General features: G+C 39.6%; 1 protein-coding gene across 1 annotated transcript in view; it reads right to left on the bottom strand.

The window, feature by feature from the left end:
* The window catches only part of nrg3b (neuregulin 3b), a 198649-nt gene that overhangs the window by 65043 nt on the left and 108279 nt on the right, over nt 1-25327 (bottom strand). The window contains exon 2 of the mRNA XM_086139705.1: nt 24924-25059. Coding sequence (XP_085995831.1) covers nt 24924-25059 — 136 coding nt within the window. The remainder of the gene's footprint in view (nt 1-24923; nt 25060-25327) is intronic.

The raw sequence follows: 25327 nt of genomic DNA, 5'->3' as shown, positions 1-25327 counted from the left end.
ATTGTTGGTTAATGGTGTTTTTAGGTGTATATATAGACATATATGAAGTGTGATATAAAGTACAATACAGGTAAAGATTTCTTAAGTAGTAACAGTAGTAGGATGCTCACTGATATTTAATACAATACAAGAAAGACATTTTGTGTTTTTGTTTCATGTATTGCATTATATTCCATGCTTTATTGCAAGCTAATTTACCAAAAATCAAGAAAGTCATATGTTTGAAAGAAGCTTCAATACTGAGGTATTTATTGCATGGTGGTTGCAATGCTTGATGCTTCTTCCGTCCACCAAATCTTCAGTCACTCAATTTTAATGAACTTCACCATGCGTTAGAGCAGGGGTGGGCAAACTTATTGGCTCAGGGGCCGCATTGACTTTTAAAATTTGACAGACAGGTTAGGTCAGCAAAAGATACAATACATATAAAAAAAAACAAACAAAAAAAAACGCATTTGTTAACAGCACATATCAGACCGTCCGACATTTGCTTTGACAATGAAACCAGCTTGGTTTTGAAGGCTCTGACGTTTGCTTGCATTTCATTCTCAAACCAGTTTCTCAAACCCTTGTAGCTTCACGTCCAGCTCATTCATGTGTGTCAGTATGTCCACGGTAAAGGCTAAATCACTAAGCCAATCTGTGTCATTCAGCTCAGGAAAATTCTCAAGTGTTCTCAAGTAGCTCCAAAAATGAAATAATCTCCTATTTGAGCTCCCACCTTCATTGGTCCAATCATTCACATCAAGTATGAATTCTGTACCAATCTTTGGCGAGCCAGATTAAAAAGACCAACAGGCCAAAAGTGGCCCGTGGGCCTTAGTTTGCCCAACCCTGTGTTAGACTCTTGAAAGCAATAATATTTTCAATGAATCAAGTATACAAGGCCAACATTCAAAAGGAGACAGTTCTGGATTTACCTGAATTTTAAAATTAAGTAAAGTTTCAAAAAACATATCCTGGGGAAATCCAAACTGAAAGAGAAATACATCTTGCAAGTTAAAAATTTTTGATTTTGCTTGTACTAAACATGAGAGCAAAGTCCCACACCAATCCAATCAGAATACTGACACAAATTTTAGCTAACTCTTTTCAACATGAACAGAACAACTAAACTGGATGAAAATTGTTAAAGTTCAAGGAGCCTTTACTGTAAACTATGACATTGATTTCAGTCAGGAATACTAAATAGACCAGGCTGGTCCTATGCATAATTTGACAAATACAGTCCTGACATAATCATCATGGACACTTATTCCATCAGCTACTCTGCATTCTGTTTCTCTTTGTTATTGTTATTATTATTTGGTAGTAGTTGTACCAGTAATATATCAAAACACAACATGTCCATCATTATGTAGCACATGAAGGTAGCAGGGACCAGGGTTTGGAAATGTGTATTCCATCTAGCCACTTAAAATGTAACTTAAATTGAAATTATCAAGGTGAAAAACAAAGTCTGCTCATTTGACTGCTTTATGTTCAAACTTTGTAGTATCGAAAAACTAATCCCACACAATAACATATTTTTGTCTCTAATAGCCTGAATCTTTCTTTTGATATAATCCCAGGCTAAATATTGTTAATGCTAATCTTCTTAGAAGAGTTGAAAGAATAATTCGTTTTTTTATGTATTACTCATCTATGTATTTCATGGATAAAAGTTACCGTCTTACATGCAAACTTCTTAATTCACACCCCCAAAGCTCTTTTTGAATCATTAATAATTTTTTTATTTAGTTTTTTTTCCCCCAAAAAACAGTCTTTTCTTCAGCTGTACTAAGGAGATGCTTGAACAGAAATAAAGTACAAAAGGCCATACCTAAAGAAGATTTAATTTTCCTCACTCAGACTACCTCTTTAAGTGAGGCTATGAAATTAAACAGGCGGTGTCGCCTCAGGGGGCACAGGCCAGTGTCTCTCTGAGCCAGTCCCAAGCCCGAATAAATGCAGAGAACCTGTGCTAAAACCAAATATGCCAAACGAACCTAAGAATCTAATAATGGTGCAGATAACCTACAGGGTGCCAGTGGAAATTGGGCTACAGTTGGTCAAAGGAGAGGAGGAAGGCGTGTCTGGAAGCAGAGAGAGAGAAGAGGAAAGACAAGTGTGGGACTGAGGTTAGAGAGTTTGAATACTGGGGCGATGACAGGAAAAGTGGCTTTGCCACACAGGTGGAATGTGAGTTTGAGGAGAAGGAGGATTTCTGAAGTGAGTTAGATGAAGTGATGAAGAATATCCCCAGAAGTGAAAGAGTGATGAGTGCAGACTTCAATGGACATGTTGGTGCAGGCAGTAGTGGTGATGAAGAAATGAGCGACAGGTTTTGTATCAAGGGGGAAAAATTGTGCTAAACTTTGCAAAAAGGAAGGAAATGGCTGAGAGTGAATACATTTTATCAAAAAAGGGCAGAAATATAGGAAAAGGAACTTATAAGAGCATTGGCATGAGCAAGCAGGTCAACTGCATCTCGTATAGACAATGTGATCGGAGGGAGATCAGTGACTGCAAAGTAGTGGTAGGTGAGACTGTAGCCAAACAGCATAGGATGGTGGTTGGTTGGGTGAATTTGGTGACAAGAAAGATAAAGTGGGTAAAGCAGAGCAGAGAATTAAGTGGAAGCTGAAAGGGGAGGACAGTTGTATGGTTTTCAGGGAGGGAGGAGTTGAGAAAGGCCCTCACAGGTCAGGGAAAGCTTTCAGATGACTGGACAACTACAGCTAATGTGAGAGAGATGGGTAGGAGAGAACTTCAACTGTTCTCTGGAAGGAAAGTAGATAAGGAGACTTGGTGGGGGAATGAGGAAATGCAAGAGTATCTACACAGACAGAGCTTAGTAAGAAGAAGTGGGACACTGAGGGGACTGAAGAGGGCAGACAGGAGTACAGGGAGATGCAGGAGAAGATAACAGTAGAGGTGGCAAAGACCACCAGATTGTATAATGACTTGTATGCTTGGTTGGACAGTCAGAAGGGATCAAATGATTTTTGCAGGTAGGCAAAGAAGAGATAGAGAGTAGAGAGATAGAATGGATGTGAAGCCGGTTTGTGTGCTTAAGGAGAGAGAGGGAAATGATAGATACTAGAAGAGCGATGGGAAAATGGAACGAGTACTTAAAAAAGCAAATAAATGTGGAAAATGGAAGAGGGGAAAGGTTGGAAGAGGCGACCATTGTGGACTCAGAAAGTAGCAGATGTAAATGTGAAGTGAGGAGGGCATTGAAGAGGATGAGGAGTTGGCAGTTGGTCATCACATGGTCCTGATAATATACCTGCGGAGGTTTGGATGTGTCAAGCAGAGGCAGTAGAGTTTTTGGTTAGAGTATTTAACAGGAGAAAGTATGATGGTGCCTATTATTAAGAATAAGGGAGATGTGCATGATTATGGTAACTATAGATGGATAAAATTGATGAGCCATAAAATTAAGTCAGGGTAAAAGTAGTGGAAACTAGACAGAGAATAGATATCAACATTTGTGAGCAGCAGTATGGTTTCATGCCTAGAGAGAGTACGACTGATACAGTATTTGTTTCATGCATGCCGGTACAGAAGAATAGAGAAGGTCAGCTGGAAATGGATTGTCCCTTTGTAGACTTAAAAAAAGTCCATGACAGGGGGCCGAGAGAAGAATTCTGGTATTCTGTGAAATCTGGAGTGGCAGAGAAGTATGTTAGACTGTTGTAAGTATGCGAGCTGTGAGACAGTTGTGAAGTGTGCTGTAGGTGTGACAGAGAACTTCAAGGTGGAGGTGGGACTATAGAGATCAGGGATCAGCTCTCAGCCCCTTCTTGTTTGCAGTGGTGATGGACAGTCTGACAGATGAGGTTAGACAGGAATCTCCTTGGACCATGATGTTTGCAGATGACATTGTGATCTGTAGTGAGAGCTGAGAACAGGGGGCGCAAAATCTAAAGAGGATGAGGTATGCTCTGGAAAGAAGAGGAATGAAGCTTAGTCACAGCAAGACAGAATATATGTGTGTGAATAGTGACCCAAATGGAACAGTGAGGCTACAGGGACTGGAGATAAAGTAAATATTTTTTTTGTTCTTAAGGTCAGGAGTCTTGAGCAATGGAGAGTGTGAAAAAGAGGTGAAGAAATGGGGTGAAGCAGGTTGGAACGGTGTGTGATAAATGTCAGGGTGATATGTGATAGACGAATATCAGCCAGAATGAAATGATGTACAAGACAGTTGTGAATCTAGCAAAGCTATTTGGTTTTGAGACAGTGGCACTGAGGGAAAGACAGGAGGCAGAGCTGGAGATGGGAGTGACAAGGATGGATATGATGAGGAATGATTCTATAAGAGGGACGGCACATGTTATATGTTTTGGAGACAAGATCAGAAGCCATATTGAAATGGTTTTGTTATGTACAGAGGAATAATGAATATATTGATAGACGGATGCCAGGGTTGGAGTTGCCAGACAGGGGATTTAGAGGAAGACCAAAGAGATAATAGTGATGGTTAGTGCTTCAGCCTCACAGCATGAAGGACCCTGGTTCAATTATGGGGAATATATATGCTCTAATTCATCCCAAAAGTGTTCTGTTGGGTTGAGGTCAGGGCTCTGTGCAGGCCAGTCAAGTTCATCCACACCAGACTGTCATCCACATCTTTATTGACCATGCTTTGTGTAAAGGACTGTTGGAAAAGGAAGGGGCCATCTCAAACTGTTCCAACAAAGCTGGGAGCATGGAATTGTCCAAAATGTCTTGGTATACAGAAGCTTTCAGTGGTCCCTTCACTGGAACTAAGGGGCCAAGCCCAGCTCCAAAAAAACAACCCCACACCATAATCCCTCCTCCACCAAACGTCACACTTGGCACAATGCAGTCATACAAGTACTGTTTTGTTGGCAATTGCTAAACACAGACTCATCCATCAGATTGCCAGATGGAGAAGCATGATTCATCACTCCAGAGTCCTGTGGCGTTGTGCTTTACACCACTGCATACAACACTTTGCATTACACTTGGTGATGCGTGGCTTGGATGCAGCTGTTCGGCCATGGAAACCTATTCTATGAAGCTCTCTCCACACTGTTCTTGAGGTAATCTGAAGGCCACATGAAGGCAGAGGAGGTCTGGAGGTCTGTAGCAATTGACTCAGCAGAGAGTTGGTGACCTCTTCATACTATGTGCCTCAGCATCCGCTGACCCCTCTCTGTCAGTTTACCTGGCCCACTATTTCGTGGCTGAGTTGCTGTTGTTCCCATACATTTCCATGTTCTTATAATACAGCTGACAGTTGACTGTGTAATATTTAGGAGCGAGGAAATTTCATGACTGCATTCATTGCACAGGTGGCATCCTATCAAGGTTCCACGGTGGGATTCACTAAGCTTTTGAGAGCAACCCATTCTTTCCCAAATGCTTGATAGTCTGCATGCCTGAGTGCTTGATTTCATACACCTGTGGAAATGAAAGTGATTGGAACACCTGATTCTAATTATTAGGATGGGTGAGCAATTACTTTTGTTCATTTAGTGTCTATTTATATATATATCCATCTTCTGCCGCTTATCCTGCCTATTCCAGCAGTCATTGGGCGAAAGCCAGGGTGTACCCTGGACTGGTTGCCAGTCAATTGCAGGGCCACATACAAAGACAGACAACATTCACTCCCTCACTCATTGGGGTGCAATTTTCCCAATTTTTTCCAATTAACCTCCCAATTTACCATATACCCTATTCTCTGCACTATAGGGCGCACCTAAAAGCCTGTGATCTTCTCAAAAACCGACTGTGCGCCTTATAATGCGGTGCGCCTTATAATGCGGTGTGCCTTATATATGTATCAATATTGAGCCACAAGAGGCAACGGCGCTAGCTAGCGACATGAACATCAATGAATTTAGAGGCGGTCCTTCTTGGTGCTTTTGTTTTGTGAAACGATTTGAACTGTGACAAATGGAGCTGGAAATACATTGTTTTCAACGAAGGCGGCACAATTTCCAGTAAGAACTACTGGTACCGTCTTGTGAATGCACTAACTTGTTTTGGGAGTGAACGGAGTTGTCAGAACGTTGGTTTGTATACTATTGATAAAGCTTGACAGACTAATCTGACTGTTTTGTTGATATTCCCTTTAGCACAGCTCCATTTAGTGGATGCATAACGGAACCCCAGCCACTACTGTAGCTTCTATTCTATGCGCCTTATAATGCGGTGCGCCTTATATATATATTTTTTTTTTTTAAATAGGCCATTCATTGAAGGTGCGCCTTCTAATCCTTCCTTCTAATCCTTATGGTGCGAAAAATACGGTATATATATATATATACACACATTAGCGTAAACAATATTGTCTGTAATTCTCATCAAAATCTTCGTCTTGTGGCAACTGGACTTGAAAATCAAGATTTTGACAATAATGAACTATGACCTGGATGACTGAGACCCTCCACAGGCAATATTTTCTGTATGTTCACCAATCAGAGATAATGTGCCTTTGACAGTGCGTATTACAACAGATTAAACATTTTTATCATGGTTGCTTGAAAGTGTATAGATTGTTACAGGTAACAAACTTCACTGTTGTGTTTTGCAAAGAAGAATACAATAATTGTATAACAAGCTCTAACAAATTGGGCCACAGAAATTTCCTGACCACATATCCATGGAAACTGAGTGCACACTGCACTAAGCAATTCTAGGACCATCTGTAGAGGGAACAGAAAGATACACTGCATGGCAGCAGATAAAAGGGACTGGCTGACAAGGTAGGAGTTAAGGAGGGTTGTGTGCTGTGCTGAATAAATTGAGTATAGTCTTAAATACCCAGACAGTCTGGTTTCCTACCCATGGTGGGAAGCTTGTTCACACAGAGAGTTTGCCATTGTCAAAGGTTCTTGTTAAAGAGGTTGTTTTTTTTTCTTTCAAATGCAGGGATGAGGAGTAATTCAGCAAGGCTTAAAAATATTTGCATTTGCAGATTCAGGGCGGTAAAACAAGAAAAAAGACTAAACAGACTGGATGATACTATTCATTGGTTGTTTATTGATTTAGATTTTTTTTTTTTCTGGACTGTGGACCGCTATTCTGTATCATAGCACAGGTGAGCAAGCAACTGAAGTGGATCTTTTTATCAATAAAACAATTGCTCAAAATAATCTGTGTGATAAGTCAATCACGGACAAAAAAAAACATATGAAGACAAGACCAACTGCATTGAGAGAGAAAGCACAACATTAGTAACCCATCATGGATGAACCATGAGCTAAAGGCAGCTTTAGCTCAACAGTGCCAAGGGAGGAGTTAGTGGTTCAGTGTCTTGCTCAACAAGACCTCGAAAGGCTAGGAGGAGATGGGAATCGGACCAGGAATCCTCAGACAACCTCTCTAACCCCCTACGCCCTGCCACATATTCCGTTCATTCTAGATTCAGTCACTTAGCTGTTTAGGATGATTCACGCCTCATTGAAGGCTTATAATCCAACATATCCTGAATACAATACTTTCTACAATGAATGTGCAGAACTTCTGCCCTGTGACATGAGATACATTTGTTTAGTGGAAAGGAGCATGTTGAGATGGATACATTTCTTCACAAATAAACATCTCTCAAATCACAATTTGTCAGGGTATCACACCTGATCCCAATTTGTAATCGGTGCCAGCTGCAGCAGATGTCGCAAATCGAGATCCCTATAAAGGGCAGCGGCATGCGCTGCCTGGCGCTGGGGGAGTGTGGCTCTCACAGACCATGACTGGACCCGGCCGGCCGTAACATCTGACCCTACCTGCAACATGTCCTGCCACCCTGCCTGGGGCCTGTCCTTCCTGCCACCTGTCCTGGTGAGACCCAGCCCTGTGGTCTCGGGGCCAGGGGCTTACCAGCGACACCCTACCTGCCGTTTCAACTCAAAGCGCTTTCAATCCAGATTCCTGCTCTGAGGTATGGTTCCCTGCCCGAGTCCGCGCCCCGTGACAGAATCCCCCGGCCAGCTTGACAATTGCCAGTATTAATCATGTGCCCTATCTTTTTTTGCTGAGAATTTTTTTCCTCAGAAAAAAAAATTCTACTTTTTTTGAGTAATGTAAAAACATTAATTTTAACAAAGCGGTTGTCAAGGTTTGGCCCCTGCAGACATGGTCTTCAAAAGACCGCTGCTGTTGATTTCCTTGTGTTGGGAGTGCACTGCTGGTCCTTGTTACTGGCAATCAGTGCAAGCTTAAAGGCCAGACCTTAGAGTCTCACTGGTTCCCTCTTTCTCCTGCCCCATCTCTCATTGTTCACTCTTTTGGTTTCCAGTGGCATCCCTCCCCATTTGCTCATTTCCCTTTTTGGTGTACGCCAGTGCCTTCTGCCTGACCACTCATCCCCGACAGCGTGTCATTCCTATTGGTGTATGCTAGTGCCTTCCACCTAACCCCATGTCCCCGACAGGGCTCCTTCCGCTTGGCCATCCCTCCCTGACAGTGCTTCTCCCTTGTTGGTTTATGCTCGCGCCTATCACCTGTCTCCAACTGGGCATCTTCCTTGTTGTGTATGCCAGCACCTCCTGCCCAGTGTTCTTTTGCCAGTTCTGCCCTGTATCACCCTAACTGGTCTGCCTGTATCTGCCCTAAGTCCCCCTACCCAGCCTGTGTATACCTGTTCAGAATAAACGTTCTGTTTCAAACCCTGTTTGTTTTGTTGTGATGTCCTGTGTCTGCGTGTGGTCCTATCTCTGATCTGTAACAGAGGTGGGTGGTTATAGTTTTTTGATTAAACTATAGGTTCAATTCCAATGGGGGGGAAGCATGTTCTAAGCCTGCAATTTTCCTATGGGTTCACCAGCTTCTACCCAAAGTCAAAAACTTCAAGTGAGTTAATTAGAGATCCTGACATTACAATGAAAAGAGTGAATGGCTTCATGTGCCCCGATGACGTATGAACCCTGGCTCTGCCCATTGATGGCAGGGATTGGGTCCAGCGACCCTGAGTGCAAGATAAGCGATAGAGATAATAGATATGAATAGAAGGAAAATAAGCAAATGGCTGTCTTAAAAGAAAATCTTAAATTCTAAAGGTATCTAGGTAGTGCAAAGTGATACTACAAGTGATCCAGTCAGAATTAAAATTCAGACACAAGTAAGATGAAATAAACAAACTCAAGAGTCTGATTGCAATCTAGCACACAGCTTTTCAGGAATTGCAACAGAGTATTTCAGTTCAAATTTCTCTGCAAAAACCTATAATTTGTGATAAAATATGTGTTAAAGGAAAGTTTTAACTTGGTTAAAAAAAGAGTCTCAGGACCTAGTTCTAAAATTACATTCCGCTGCGAAAACTTTGCAGTTGTCAATGCACACTCCTTGTTCCTATCAGGCCATGCTATCCTTCACCCTCTAAAGTCAATGATTGCTTTTAATGTGTAAATGATACAGCCGAAAAATAATCCTTAAAAAAAATGGGGATACAAACTAGAGTTTAGATTTGCCAACTTTTGCAAAAATTATCCATGCCAACAACTACAGTAAATGTAAATTTCTCAAGCTAGTTTTTTGATTAAGGTACAGTTAAGATAGATGACCAGGTCAGTGTAATTGCTTTGCAAATGTATTTATGGAAATTACAGCAATAGATATAGAGTATTCCAAGCCAAATATTTTGAAAACTCCTTGACATTACTTAGATAAACTTGGACAAAAAAGGATCCATATTGCTGACCTATGACATCAAGCTCTATTTTCAGGGTTTTACTTTAAGCACCGAATAGTACAATCCTTGTTATTAGACTGGATGCAAGAAGATTAGAGATATTGACGTCAGAGCCAGGGAGATCATCTCGGCTGCATCATTAAGAGAATGAGTGGCTTGTGGTTACTCATTTTCCTACAATTGTCTTGCATGTAGTAATAACAAGGAAGGGGAAAGAAAAAAAACAACATTTATTACTATTTCTTAGTCTTCCATTATAGTATGTGCTCTCCTTTTGCCTCCCCTCTCCCTCATTGTTAATTGTACTCTCATTCTGCTACTTGTTTAACGTCATGAGCAAACTTTAATTTACTTTTATCCATTTCAAAGTTATGCAAAACGGATTTGTGCCCCATCTTTCTATGCTCTGTGTATGGATTTGTGTGCCATTTGAGGTAATTGGATCATTAATGTTCAATCTTCCATTTATTTGTCTTGTCATATAGTAAAACTATTCAGCTGCGCTGCATTGCACATTTGTGGCATGTAATAATCACTCTAACAAGGGCTGTGCATTTATCTTAGCTGCTCTACAGAATTTCAGCTTTACTGCTCTCGACACCTGGCATTCATTTGATTCATTTTCCTAATCATACAGCAAATTTTTATCAGTAAAAGACATAACATTTGTCACACATGTGCTATTGAAATCTCAATTCAAACAAGGGAAATGCATTTGGTGAAACATGGAGGCAAGAGCTTATGAAAAGAAAGAAAAAAAAAAAGTGCTTATGAGCAGATTTTTGGACGGACCCATTTAACCTTTCAGAGGGCTATTGGCTAGATACTACAGAGCAAACAAAGTTGCCCTAACTTTAACTACTTACAGACAAACATAGGTCCAGAATTTCACCCAGCTTTAAGAATTCTACATGAGTTTTGGAGGGTGGTTGTGCACTCATTTGCACACATTTGCATGTCATTAGCACTTCAAACCTGCAAACTTGAAAGGCTTTCCTTGTTTGGGCACTCTAATCTTCTTCTCCTACTCTGTCTCCTTCCCTTTCTCTCTGTCATACTCTTTCCCAGGTCTCTCCTCTTTCACACAAGCAGTGATTAAGGAAGCTTGGGACATCAATTAGAAAGCTTAACCTTCCATTCAGACTTATGACAGCTCACACTGTATTGAAATCGGTGTTGCACTTGTTTTCCAGTGAGCGTAGATGAGCATGTGCCACACTCATGACAAATATTCCAGAAAAGTAAATAAACAAATAAGGTAATCAATCAAATCAAGCAGCAGACCATACTTAGATTTACTGAGGATTTTGCAAAATGACTCCCTGTTGACAAGGTTGCCTTGAAAATAGAGGTGGACTTTATATTAACAAGCATACCATGAAAATTGGATCAGCTAACTGAGGTAGGACGGATAAATATTAATAAATGAACAAAAACAGTGGTCCATAAAACCATAAGAATGAAGTAAAATTTTCAAAATCTTTACTTTGTATTATGTTCTCTGCTAATCTGTATGCATTGCTAGTAGAATCTGCAGTAAAATGTCAGTGTGTCTTGAGAGTGGCTCATAACTTGCCAGTCACAGCATTCATTTGGGCAAGTCAGCTATTGTGCTGGGAATTCAAGAGTGGACCAGTTTTCTGGTCTGCAGGCCATCGAGGTACACCATGGACTCTGATATAGTGTTTCGAGCACCATGGGCTAGAAGACCTAGTAAACCAGGAGACCTAATAAATGTCATCGAACATATGGGTGGGTAGCAAAGTGGCACATTGGTTAGCACTTCTGCCTCACAGCAAGAAAATCCATGGTTTGATCCCGACCAGGGATATTTCTGTGTAGAATTGTACAAGATCTCCCTGTGTTGGTGAGGGTTTCCTTCAGTTTCTGCGATTTCCTCCCGCTGTCAAGAAAAATGTGCAGAACTAACAATAATTATGTTTTCACGTCAGTCTTTAGTTTGAAGGCATGTAACTTAGCTGTGTTTCCCCTTTGCTGAAAATTCATTTGAGCTGCTGTGAACACAACAATGTCTCCAGATATGGGAAAAACATACTCAGAAATTGCAATGGTCTTCGGCCAATTTGCACTCAAAGTTTGGTATTATTAATTTATGGCTCATATGTGAATATACCTCAGTCTGATCATGACATGACTTAACAAACTACAAAACATACAAATATACATAACAGACATACATACATTGTTTATAAAGTTTTCCATTTTTATTATAATTCCAAAAAAAAAATCTTATGCATTGACAGGCTGCAGACTGTTGAGCCTCAACGTATATTGTGTGATATAGCTGACCGTATTGGCGTCTCTCTGTTTGTCGTTATTACAATGTTTAAACGCTTTTGCTATATGAACTACATATCCAATGTACATGTTTTTTGTCAACAACTGTATACTATAACAACTATAACTGTGTTATTAATTTCTTTTGCTGAGTGATAATAAAAAGAAGGCTCTTCACAGAGGCAGCCATGAACCTCACTGCACGTCATCTATACATATATGTGTGTGTGTGTGTGTGTGTATATATATATATATATATATATATATTTGGCTATGTTTTGTTTTTATAAGTGACATCATCCTCCAGTTATTTTAAAGACCAAAATAGAATAATGCAACTCCACTAAACATCCATTTGGGGATTTCCTTGACAATCATACTGACATTGATTTTATAGGGTTTTTATAGTGCTTTTGTTTGGTAATCGTAGTAGGAACAGTAAAAATGTTTATTATACAAAGAGTAGACAGCTGGAGTTGCATTGGCTTACTTCTGCTTTAAGAGCATGACACATGGTAAGCACAGAAACTTGGGGCAGAAAATGGGGCAGACCAAGTAAAGGTACACTGGTTGTCTTATCAGATAAATTTCAGAAGGTTCTGAAGGGGGATGTCTTAATTTCATGATAAACTATTCATCATTCACAACTAATTCTTAGGCATACATTCAATTTGTCCCTACAGGTCTTTCAGCAATCAGAGAATCCTCTCACCACACAATCAGTATTTAACATCTATGTATATTGACAAATATTTATCTCTAGTTCGCTTGATGTTTTCCTTAGAACATTGATTACACTCGTCTGTTGCTTGATAATTGACCTCAGCTTGAGACAGGCGGAGGCGGAACAATGGGATTTGTTTCAACTGCTCTCTGTCTCCTTTCATTTACTACTTCATTAAATTTGAATTAAATTCTCGAGGTTCTATCAATAAACACTGAGGGGTGCAATACTGAAGCAAAGCCCCTTGTGAGAACATGCCAAATAGAATGAAAAATAAAGAACCGTGGCAGGTCATTTGATGATGAAATATCCCCTTGGTTAAAAGGCACCACCGGCAAGTATTTCACATTTTCTATCTCTTGTTCAAGTGATCTTTTCCTTTTTCGGCAGGGAAGAGGGGAAAGTTAACTTTAGGAAAATATGTCTTGTCGATGTCTGTGTATTATTTCACCTTGCATATTAAAATGTTATTAATGCATATGACCAACTTGCTTTCAACCAGTCCTGACCTATTCTGTAGCAAAGTTTATTTTGTCCAAAGTCAGCGGTGCCAAGAATAGCACTGTGCCAGGGTTAGCCAGGCTAAACCCCGATGTGCGTGAGTTTTCTCATCAAGAGGCATGATGTGCAGGGCAGTTACTCAGACCGGAGAAATTTAAAAGGAAATTCTTTATATAGGTATTGAGCATAATTGAGGATGCTAAATGAAACAGATTTAGGAGGTTCTACAATTAGATACTGCAGACAGGGAATGAATCTCAACCTCTAAGTTCAATAGTCTTCATTGTGTAGCTATTAATGAAACTGTCATCAACTCCTAAAGGGGAAAAAAAATCACTACTAGATATAACAAATACCCTATTAACAATCTCTCTTTTTTCCATCTTCTGACTGCTTTCTCATCTTGGTGAAAAATTAGCTTCTGCTGTTACCAATTCTCCATAAATCCTCCAGAGACACAATTTGCGTGTGCTTTTTACAGAGCAATCAACTGTGAGTCTTCAATATGATGTTGCAGATATGGTCTTTATTCTTTTTTCGCAGCAAGAAATCAGTTAAGAGACTTAGATGTCACTAATGATTCCTTACCAGAAATGCATACAACAAGAAGAGCTACAAGAACCAATTCTTCTATACTGTGACAAATCATACATAAAAACTTCTACATTTAGATGCTCATCGATTTATCAAAGAACTGCATATGATGTGGGAAATGGGGAAACAGAAGATAGTCTGTGTGGGTGAATTTCTTGTGATCTTGTGAATTTATTGGGCTTTGGATTGGTGAATGTGAAAATACTCAAAGATAAACATTTTAGCAGCTAAGTAGAATGATGATTTCTCTTACCTCTTCAAGCAAGTTGTTTTTTTTCGACAAAAAAATCTCAATTACACAATTGAAACATTTTTTTGAGAAACATATCCATTAATTTCCTGTTATGATCTGCTTGAGATAATCTATGAAACATTCTCCTGATGATGTGTTAATATTACACTGATGAAGTGTTAGTTATCATGAAGTAGGATGTTAGGTATTTTGAATCCCTGTTTGGCTGCTTTTCTGTTAATTTTTGGCACTGTAGCTGAGTTTGAGTTTAAACTAATTAATCTACATTGGCAACATTTTTCTATGGGACATTTACTGTTGTGTTCATTCAGTAATATTTATAGGCTGCATGGCTACCTCTTTAACATCAGATACAAAGGTGACAAATTGAACAAGTCGTCTAATCTCATGTATATAAATATGAATAAATAAATATTTTAAAGGGAAAATCTTGGGAAAGTGGTCACTGTCAACAAACTTTATGTCTATTGGAGGACAAAGCTGGCTTTGTGAATTTCATATGTTCACTGGACTCTTTTATCTGCAGAATGATGGTCATGCAGACTCGGGGGGGGCAAAAGCCAGTGCCTTATTGGGCTGGTAAATGCAGAGTTGCGTCAAGAACCTTGTAGCACCAGAAAATTTGTGCCAAAATCAAATACGAGAATTGAACCTAAGACTTTCATATTAGATTGGTCGAGGCCTGGGTTAACAACTACCGCCATTGGTGCCGATAACCTACAGGGTACTAGTGGAAATTAGGCTACTGTGGGTCGAGGAAGGAGAGTAGAAAGGTGCATTCAGGGGAAGTAGAGAAGGGAAAGGCGACGTACGTGACTGAGAGTAGGGATATTGGACATTGGGACGATGACACGAAAACCTGGAGAGTTGGTTGACATGATGCAGAAAACGAAAGAGGATATATTGTGGGACTACAAGACCAGGTGGAAGGGTAGTAAGAGTAGAGGCCTAGGTCCAGGTTTTAAGTTGCACTACCAGGGTATTGACAGAAAGAGAAATGGAGTAAGAGTTATCTTGAAGGAAGAGTTTGTTAGTAAAGTTGTGGAGGTGAAAAGAGTGTCAAATACACTGATGAGTCTGAAACTGGAAGTTGTGATGCTCACCTTGTGGATGTTTTTCATGGCTATACCCAACAAGTGGGCTATGAGTCAGAGGAGTAGGAAAATTCTGGAATCAGTCAGGTGAAGTGATACATAATATCCCAAAAAGCGAGGGAGTGATGAGTGCAGATTTCATGTTGAACATGTTGGTATGGCAGTAGAGGTGATGAAGAAGTGAGAGGCAAGTTGGATATCCAGGATAGGAACGCAGAGGGACGGATGGTGGTATAACTTGCAGAAAGGATAAAGATGGCTGTAGGGAATACTTTTAATCTAGAAGAGGCAGGGAAATAGGGTAACTTAGAAGAGAAGAGGTGGGAGCAAGCAGGTGGACTTCATCTTGTATAGACGGTGTAATCTGAAGGAGATCAGTGACGGCAGAGTAGTGGTAGGTGAGTGTACCCAGACAGCATAGGATGGTGGTTAAGGGTTATCGAGTGGGAAGGAGGATCAAGAGGACAAAGGTAGAACAGAGGACAAAGTGTGGGAAGCTGTCAAGGGTGGAGTGTTGTATGGTTTTCAGGGAGGAATTGAGATCAGATCTGGCTGGTCAGGGAGAGCTTCCAGATGACTGGATAACTAAAGCTAATGATATCAGGGAGATGGGTAGGAGAGTACCTGGTGTGTCATCTGGAAGGAAAGTAGATAAGGAGAGTTGGTGGTAGAATGAGGAAGTGCAAGAGTATATACAGAGAAAGCAGCTAGCAAAAAAGAAGAGGACTGATGTGAATAGACAGGAGTACAGACAGATAAAATGTAAGGTAAAGATAGAGGTAACAGAGACTAAACAAAGGGCATACCGTGACCTGTATGCTCAGTTGGACGGTAAGGAGGGAGAGAATGATCTATACAGGTTGATGAAACAGAGAGATAAAGATGGAACAGTACAAGGAGATGTGGCACAATGTTAAGATAGAGGTAGCAAAGTCCAAACAAAGGGCATATGATTACTTGTATGATAGGTTAGAAATTAAAGACGGAGAGAATTATCTATACAAGTTGGCAAAGCCGAGAGACAGAGAAGGGAAGGGCATGCAGCAGGTTTGGATGATAAAGGATAGAGAGGGAATTGTAGTTACAGGTGCCTGATAGGTGATGGTAAGATGGAAAGAAAAAATTGAGCAGCTAATGAATGAGGAAAATGAAAGACAAGGAAAGGTAGAAGAGGTGACTATTGTGGACCATGAACTAACAGAGATTAGTCAAGGTGAAGTTAGAAGGGCATTGAAGAGGATGAAGGGTGGAAAGTCAGTTGGTTCTGATGCTATACCTGTGGAGGTATGGAAATGTCTAAGAGAGGTGGCAGTAGTGGTTTTGGTAAGATTATTCAACAGGACCTTAGGGAGTGAGAGGATACCTGAGGAATGGAGAAGAAGTGTGATGGTGGCCATTTTAACAATAAGGGAAAGGTACAGAATTACAGTAATAGAGGAATAATGTTGAAGAGCCATACAAAGAAGATATGAGAAAGAGTAGTGGAAAGTAGAAGTTAGCATTTGTGAGCGGTAGTATGGCTTTGTGCCTAGAAAGACTACTATAGATGCAGTATTTGCTCAGGGAATGCTGGTAGAGAGCTACAGAGGCCAGAGGGAGCTGCATTGTGCCTTTGTAGACCTAGAATAAGGATAAGACAGGGTGCTGAGAGAGGAGCTATGGTACTGTACTATGTAAGTCTGGAGTAGCAGAGAAGTATGTTAGACTAGACAAGGACAAGTTGTGTCCATGGACCATGATGTTTGCAGATGACATTGTGATTTATAATGAGAGCAGGGAACAGGAAAATCTAGAATGTTTGAGGAATGTCCTTTAAAGGAGAAGAATGAAGGTTAGGTGCAGCAAGTCAGAATACAAGGGTCCCAAGAGGAATGGTGAGGCCAAAGAGGGTGGATATTAAGATGGAGGAGTTTACATACTTAGGGATCAACATTCTCGAGCAATGGAGAGTGTGGAAAAGAGGAGAAGAAAATGCATTCGAGCAGGTTGAAATGGGTGGAGAAAAGTGTAAAATTCAGTTTAGCATCTAACAACAAGTACCAAAGAGCAGAAGGTGTAGATATGATAAATAAACTAACAATACATACATGGTATATTATGTTAATGAATAGTGAAGCCATAATAAGCCAGATAGTTACCAGTGAATCAAAAGCATATTCTTGGAGTCAGATGTAAACAGTGCCAAGAAATGTTAATAGCATTAACAGGATGTGCAAGCTGAGAGAAAGCGTGCAAATTAAGATGAGATGAAGATGTTGAGGTTCTCTTTGAGCATGATGGGGATTGAAAGGATCAAGAATGAGTCAATCAGAGGGACAGCACATGTTAGATGATATGAAAATAAGGAAAAGAAATCAGACTAAGACGGTCTGGTCATGTACAGACAGGGATACTCAATATTGTGGTAGAGGGATGCTAATGTTGAAACTGCTTGTCAGGAGGCCCAAGGGAGGACCAGATTTATGGTTGCAGCGAAAGAGGGCATACAATAATTGATATGGGAGAGGAAATATACCTCAGGATTGGGTCTCTGCTTTTTGCAAAAGATGTGGTTCTGTTGGCTTTATCGGACCGTGATCTCCAGTTCTCCAGTTCACAGCCAAACATGATGTGGTCGGGATGAGGATCAGCACCTCCAAATCCAAGACTATGGTACCTGTTTGGAAATGGGTGAAGTGCCCACTCTGGATCAGAGAAGAGGTCCTGCCCCAAGTGGTGAAGTTCAGGTATCTTGGGCTCCTCTCCACAAATGAGGAAAGGATGGAACAGGGGATTGACAGGTGAAGCGGTCTGGTCTGTCCCTGAGGAAGAAGCAGCTTAGCCAAAAAGCAAAGCTATCAGGATACCGGTTGATCGACATTCCTGCATTCCTCTCCCTTGAGATAGGGTGAGGAGCTTGGCCATCTAGGAGGGGCTCAGAGTAAGAGATCCGGGAAAGACTCAGGATGCGCTGGAGGAACTATGTCTCTAGTCTGGCCTGAGAACACCGTGGGATCCCCTCGGATGAGTTGGACCAAGTGGCCTGGATGAGGGAAGTCTAGGCCCTCTGTTTTGGCTGCTGACCCCATAATTCCAGATAAGCAGTGGACAATGGATGGATGGATGGATGGAGGAGATACAGAGAATAGGGTTAGGTGGAGGGGGTTGATTCGTGACCCCTGAAGGGAGTGGCCAAAAAGAAAAGAAGAATCTGCAGCATGTAAAATATAATTATGACAGAATCAGGTCAAATTATTAATTCTGTTGCATTACTGATTATGTATGACAGACTACTGCATATTTCATGGAAACATGTTCTGGAATCAGGTTAACTGAAGCCACTTAAAGGAAAATAGTTAGCCTGTCATGGAATATTGCCAACAGGTAAGTCTGCTCCAGTGTTTATTATTGTGTTGCTTTCAAACAGCAGCTGGGTGGGGTAGTGGGGGGACATGGCCCATTGGCTTTACGCCTGAAGAACGTCCTCCCTAGCAGAATGGATCAGCACAGGAGCGACAGCAATGTGGATTAGTGCAGCCTGTCAAGGTCTGATGCTGCAGTGACAATTTAATCGCTGAAGTGGCTTCCCATAGAAGAAGGATGATAGGAGGAAGAAAAAAAGAATACTGTGGGATAGGGTTACTGAGAGGCTTTGGTCTTTCGTTATATGAGTCATTTTGTCAGGTTCTGTAAGTACCACTGTCAATGTCTTGTGGGTCCTAAAAATAAATAAACAATAAAATGAAATAATACCAAATAAAATCAAATAAAGGCACCATGGTGGCGAAGTGCTTAGCGCTTCAGCTCACAGCACGAAGGAGCCTGGTTCGATTTTGACCAGGGGACCTTGCTGTGTGGAGTTTGCATGTTCTCCCAAAGAGCAAAAACATGTAGCGGGTTAATCGGAAAAAATTGGGAAAATTGCCCCGAATGAGTGAATGATTGTTTGTCTGTATATGTGGCCTTGCCATTGACTGGTAACCAGTCCAGGGTGTACCCCAACTCTCGCGCAACGACAGCTAGGATAGGCTCCAGCATGCCCCGCGATCCTGCGGCAAGTAATGGATGAATGGAAATTAAAATAAAATAAAATGAAATAAGAAGCCCCTATAGACACAGACAAAAAAATACATACAGTCTTGTACTCTTGGCCCTGCCTTACGCTGAACCCCACAGCAAACCACTAATAAACAATGGTCTTGCCATCATGGAGGCCACAGTTTTAGAATTGTGTGTATAGCTTTTGTGAGATTTAATGTACTTCCTCATCAGGGTAGATAAACAAGAACCTTGTTTATCTACCCTACTCTAAAATGTGCACATGTGCTCGCACACACACACACACGCACACACACACACACACACACACACACGCACACACACACACACACATACACGGACACAGAGCACAGAGAATGTTAGGTGTGTGTGAATAACATTAGCAACAGATATTAGTTTATTATTAGTTTAGATATTATTCAAACACGATCCTATGTTTCAGATCCACATGGTTTTGGATTAATCAGTAGAACTCGCAAATTTGTTCATGAATTATTCACAACATCAGTCACTTGTGGCAATTATTAGCAATGTCTGATCAATTGGGTGTGATACACAAAATATAATCCAACTATCTGCACGTTCCAATTCTCTTCAAGCATGGTGTGTTAGACAGACAAAACAAACAAGACAAAAAACAAACAAACACACAAACAAACAAACAAAAAGAACATGACAAACGATGAGGATAGCTGTAAGAGGGACCTTCATATTGAGGACAACCGATTTATGGGTTCAGTGCACAGTAGTTTTTGCAAAATATATGACAGCATCTTATTACTGCAAAGTTGTGGTATACAACTATGAAAGGGAAAATAAATCAAACACTAACATTGCTTATTTCATTATTCAGAGATATTTAGCCAAAAATCTAGCAGAAAGGCAAAGTTCAGGAATGGTGGGAAAAGTATCAAACTCCCCCCGCAACATCTGTCCACAGAATTGGAGCTTGAGGCACACATGTTGCACCATTATTAGATTATTCCTAAACTGTGCACGGTGTGGTTTGTCAGGACAGGTTGGGTGATATCAGTCACTTGCCAAGAGCTTCAACATTTGTTTGTGCTGTTTCTCATCCCTTTTTGAATTCAGAATAGCCTGGGAACTGGATACATTATTACAACCATAAAGCACAGAACTCTATTATGAGACAAGCTACTGTTTGCAAGATTGCATACTAACCGTTAGTAGGTAGCTCTGTCCTTCACATTATTTGACAGTTTTTTAAGATAAAATGTTTACAATCAGCTGCTTTATTATACCTGAGAAACATTTTAATAGGTCTAACATAATCCTACAAAGTCCTAAATAATCCTAATGGAGTGGCTGAAGTTACGTTGGTATGTTGCGTAAAGAATCTCGACACTTCCGCAGTGACAAAGACTGAGCAGGGAGAAGGAGGACTGAAGGGGCTATGAGAGTGGTTCTTGTAGTGGTGTGTTTTATATGAAGAACATAATGTAGGAAAAGAAAAACTACAATTATTGGATTGCGGAAGCTGATTCCTGTGATGAAGCTGTGAGAAATTGCATGTTGTTAATAAGCACATGTATAATATTTTCTTTTAATCTCTTATAAAATAATTTTTTCACAGTTCTTGGGGTTATGTTTATTAATCAGGTTGATACAACAGCAAATATTAAATATACAACATAGTGTGCCACTAGGTTGTAGTGCAGTGGTTAGTGCTTCAGTTTCACATTATGAAGGACCCTGGTTCGACTCTGACAAGGGGACCTTCCCGTGTGGAGTTTCCTCTGGGTTCTCCAGTTTTTTCCCGCATAGGTTAATTGGGAAAAGTGACCCAACAAATTGAGTGAATGAATGGTTGTCTGTATATGTGATTGACTGCCGACCAGTCCAGGGTGTACCCTGCCTCTCACCCGATGACAACTGATATTGGCTCCAGCATCCCCTGCGACCCTGAGTGCAGGATAAGCAGAAGAAGATGGATATACTAACACTAAAAAACACAGTCATGGATTACAAGGAGAACCCACAGACAATGTGTGGTACTGAATTCACATTTCTCTTTCAAAAGCACCATTAACCTAAACTTGCAGTAGGTTTGCATCATCTTTGCACCACAAGTTTGTCTCTTCATTGTATACTGCTGATAAAATGCGCAGTAATGAAACATTATGTTGAGAGGGAGGCAAGCATTTCCAGTGAAAGGAAACTAGTAATTACGCGGCAACAATGACTTATGTACTGCGAAAAAACCGTTTTAAAAAAGGCAATTGGAAGATAGATGAACTGAGGGGATCACATCCCCTCTGCATATCAGAAAGCAAAAACACTGTATAGAAATACTCAGAATACACAGCATCATGTCAGAGTGTGATGAGTACCTCTGTGTTTCACCTATTTTTAAAAAAAAGTCCATCCTCTTACCAGCTGGTCTAAAACAAAATAACTTCCATCCACTGCAAACTGCATAATTTTTATTTGTTAAGCAAAAAACTGCATTGCTGAGCTGTACCAATAGAGTCTTAACTGACCAGGTGCAGTATTTTTAAACCAGAACCTGTTTGTAATAAGTATATTAAAAATGTAGTCAGAGCACGTCTCTGCCTTGGGCATATCATCAATAATGGCAAACCAAAATGATGGGCAGCCATGTGGAATGATCAATTATGACACAATTATTTCCTTAAGATGTTATTAGAGGCTCTAAGATTTTTTTTGTCTCTGTCAGGCTCTGTAAGAAATTTTAAATTACTTTTCTGAATTAACAGTATACATATAATAGGGAAACAGATCACAAACAGTGTTCATCAGTCACAGTTAGCTTTTTTACCATTAAATTTCAGGGAATAGGACCTTTATCTACTAGGGATGACAATTCATGTTTTATTTCATTTTTATTTTATTTTATTTTATTCAATTTTACTTTTTTTAGTTTCTGAAGAACTAATTGTGGTGCTAACAAAGTAATGAGTTGAAAATAAATACTCTTCATAATCCTCTGTGATAAGGGGATACTGATTTATAGTGCACCTGTTAGAGGGGTGTGAACAGCAACATTCAATAAAAAGCAGCTCTGAGTAGTTGAGGCTGCAGCTTGTTGCATGTAGCTTTTCATGTCACAACAATTTAAGGCTGCTGCCTCCTTTTCCTTTACTACCAGAAATATTGTTGAATATTGTCAAATGTAAAGAAACCCCAGGAAAAGAAGAAAAGAAAAAAATAAACGGTTTTCTTTATTTTAAATCAAAAATCGTAGATAGTACTGGTACTGAAGTCTTGACGAAGATGTTGCTTTTCCCACAACAACTACTTAACATTCTTTTTAAATGGAACATCATCAACAGCAGTGAAATAACCTCAAGAGTCTGAAGTGCTAAATGCCATATTTGGAGGAGCACTGCCCCTCATTAGGCTGTATGTCTTTTATGACCTTTTGACAGATCATTCAATCATTTTTAGAATAGCAAATAAAAGCAGAAAATAAAAGTAAACAGGATCCATGTAAATACGAGTTTGTCATTCTTATGTTTTCATCCAGGAGCCACTTTCACTCATAGCATTTATTTTTTAATTTATATAGGTTGCAGGTATGGCAGTAAAAGTACAAATAGAGTAGTGCAGTATTTGTAAATTACTGCTAACACTCAGTAACAGATGGTTTGGTCTGATCATGCATCTGCACAGATGGACGACCAGACAAAAACCAAATACATTTTCATTCAAATATGTCCTAATATGGTATCCTTTGATGGCGTTGGAACAATTTATTGGAATTGTTAATAACATTACTCATTAATCAAATTGTTTGCATATTGTTTTTTACAGGTCTGATCAATTAAAATCTTTCGATGCTGTGATCAACAGGTCAACTGGCCTAAGGTGTAACCTGCCTCTTGCCCAAGGACAACTGGGACAGGCTCCAGCATCCCCGTAGATAATGAATGAATGAATATATCACATATGACAAGGTACATTCAGACTGCATTTGCATTTGCATTTGCAGTTCAAGTTCAACTAAATCAACTGTTATATTTATGGCATCACGCAGAGGAAGGAAGTTACCATGGTAATCAGAGTTACCCTGAACTCTTGTTGAGTTTTTAACATAACACATGTAAAGTGTGCAATATATAACATTTGGTGTATTTGTCTTGCAAAAACTAAACAAAAAAGTCTTCTTATCACACTGTTAGAATACAAAAGGAATATAGGCATTTATAGAAAATTTATAGAAAATCAGTTGCATTTTTCCCAGTTATGAAGCCGGGTAGCAGGTCATGCTTGTCCTTTTAATGTGTACCATGGAAGCTAGGTACATCTATGTCTCGATGAATGGCAATTAATGTATGGAATGTGTATCAATAGGTATTTCAAAGTGCCTTTCAATCACTATGTCAACAATATCCCTTAAGTATTGTGCAATCCTCAATTTGAGAAAAAAAAAAAAAGAACAACGCTTAGGAACGTAATATTTTTCAGCCTTATTGTAATTCCACACATGGAATTTTTACTAAGTAGGATTCCACCATGTGGTGTAAAGCCATATTACATGTGGCGTAAAGCATTTTGCAATGTTCTAAAACAGACATACCATGTATGGTATTTATACAATGGGTAAAAAAAGCATTAAAACTGATGTGAAAGTGGGTCTTTCAAATCAAATTTGCATGTTTATTTTAGGAGCGTTATTAACATTTGCAAACATCCCACGGATAGAAAAAAAGAGCAGAGCAAATGCAATGATTCATAAGAAAATAGACTGGTTCATGACTTCAAACCTGCGTTTCTAAATCAATGATTCAAGTGCTCAAAGAATGCTGTGGCCTCTTTCATTGCCTAGTGTTAGATAAGATTGTTATGATGTGCTTTTCTATTTGCAACAAAGCAGGGACAATATTTGTTTGTACCGGTATATCCTCTTGTCATGAGAATATTTAAAGGGATGATTTATAAATGACAGTAACTTACTTTGAATCTTTGTTTGTGATGTACAGCTATATAGTGTATCAGAATTCAGTTTGTGTTTATTGACCATGCTTGTTTGTCATATGGCAACATTTTCACCATATTTTGATTATCATACTTTATGTCTGAATCATACACAGGCTTTCCTTGAAAGGAAGGTATAATGATAATGACAGGGAAGATTTTGGAAATGATAAAAATCTTTAAATTGGTTCACTTTTACAGACCAACATAAATAGCAATACTAATATGAAGTATAGGCGTGCTAGTCAGAAGATAAAATATAAAAGCCATTCATTATAATCTAGGACTTGATTTGCTTCTTCAAACAGCTCAAATGTAACAAGGATATAAAAAAGGAAAATCTTTTATTAATGATAAGTTCAAAGAGGGATGTTGCAAGAGCCCCATTTTCACTTTTATAATTAAAAAATCACCTCATTCTCAAGAGGTTAAATCAGATAATATTACTGTTAACGCTGTCACACAAGACTGCTATCATCATCAAAGGTTTAATTTAAATACATTGAAGATGGAATGTGGTCCTTTATCCCGCTTGGCTGTAAATATTGTGTGGTTTGGTAATGCTGATCAAGGCTTGAGCATCTAATGCAACCAGATTTTTACTGATTTATAAGTTGCTTCTTGCAACATAGTCTTTAAATAGCATTTATTTCAATGAGCACACAAACTTGTAGAGTTACCCTTTAACATCAGACTTCAGTGAAAATTACCATTTAGTCATTAATTGAAATAGGACAAATACAGGCAATGCCAATGCCAAGGAAGACATTGGATGTCTCATTCACACAAAAGTAAAACGGTCATGTAACTCACCTGCAGTGTCTATGAACCCCAGCCACGGTCTCAATGATTGAACACTCTCCTTCATTTAAACAGAAGGCCAGGTCCTTGTCTTCTACGCATGGCTTAAAGACTTCTGAGCGTAGACTTGGAAATGTGGGAGCGATTGCTGGGGAAAAAAGGTACATACTTTAGGTTTTGATACAGTAATGAAGATGATTTTTTTTTTTTTTTTCTGCTCAAATACTTGTTTTCTTTCAGAAATAGAATACTTTGCTATATTTTTCAAAACATTAATATTTCACAGGCCCAAATAAATCTAACTGGCCAAGTGGCTATTTGACTTTGCAGGTAAGGAGAGCGGCTGTAGAGAAGAAAATTGGTAACTTGAGGAAGAAAAATTACTACATGGAAATCAACCAACAACAACAACTTAT

This window comes from Fistularia commersonii, chromosome 32 (genome assembly GCF_037954325.1).
Source record: "Fistularia commersonii isolate RoL2024-O1a breed Wild chromosome 32, RoL_Fcom_v1.0, whole genome shotgun sequence".
NCBI classification, from domain to species: Eukaryota; Metazoa; Chordata; class Actinopteri; order Syngnathiformes; family Fistulariidae; genus Fistularia; species Fistularia commersonii.
The sequence above is the reverse complement of the archived record's forward strand: the minus strand, read 5'-3'. Positions and strand labels throughout refer to the sequence as shown.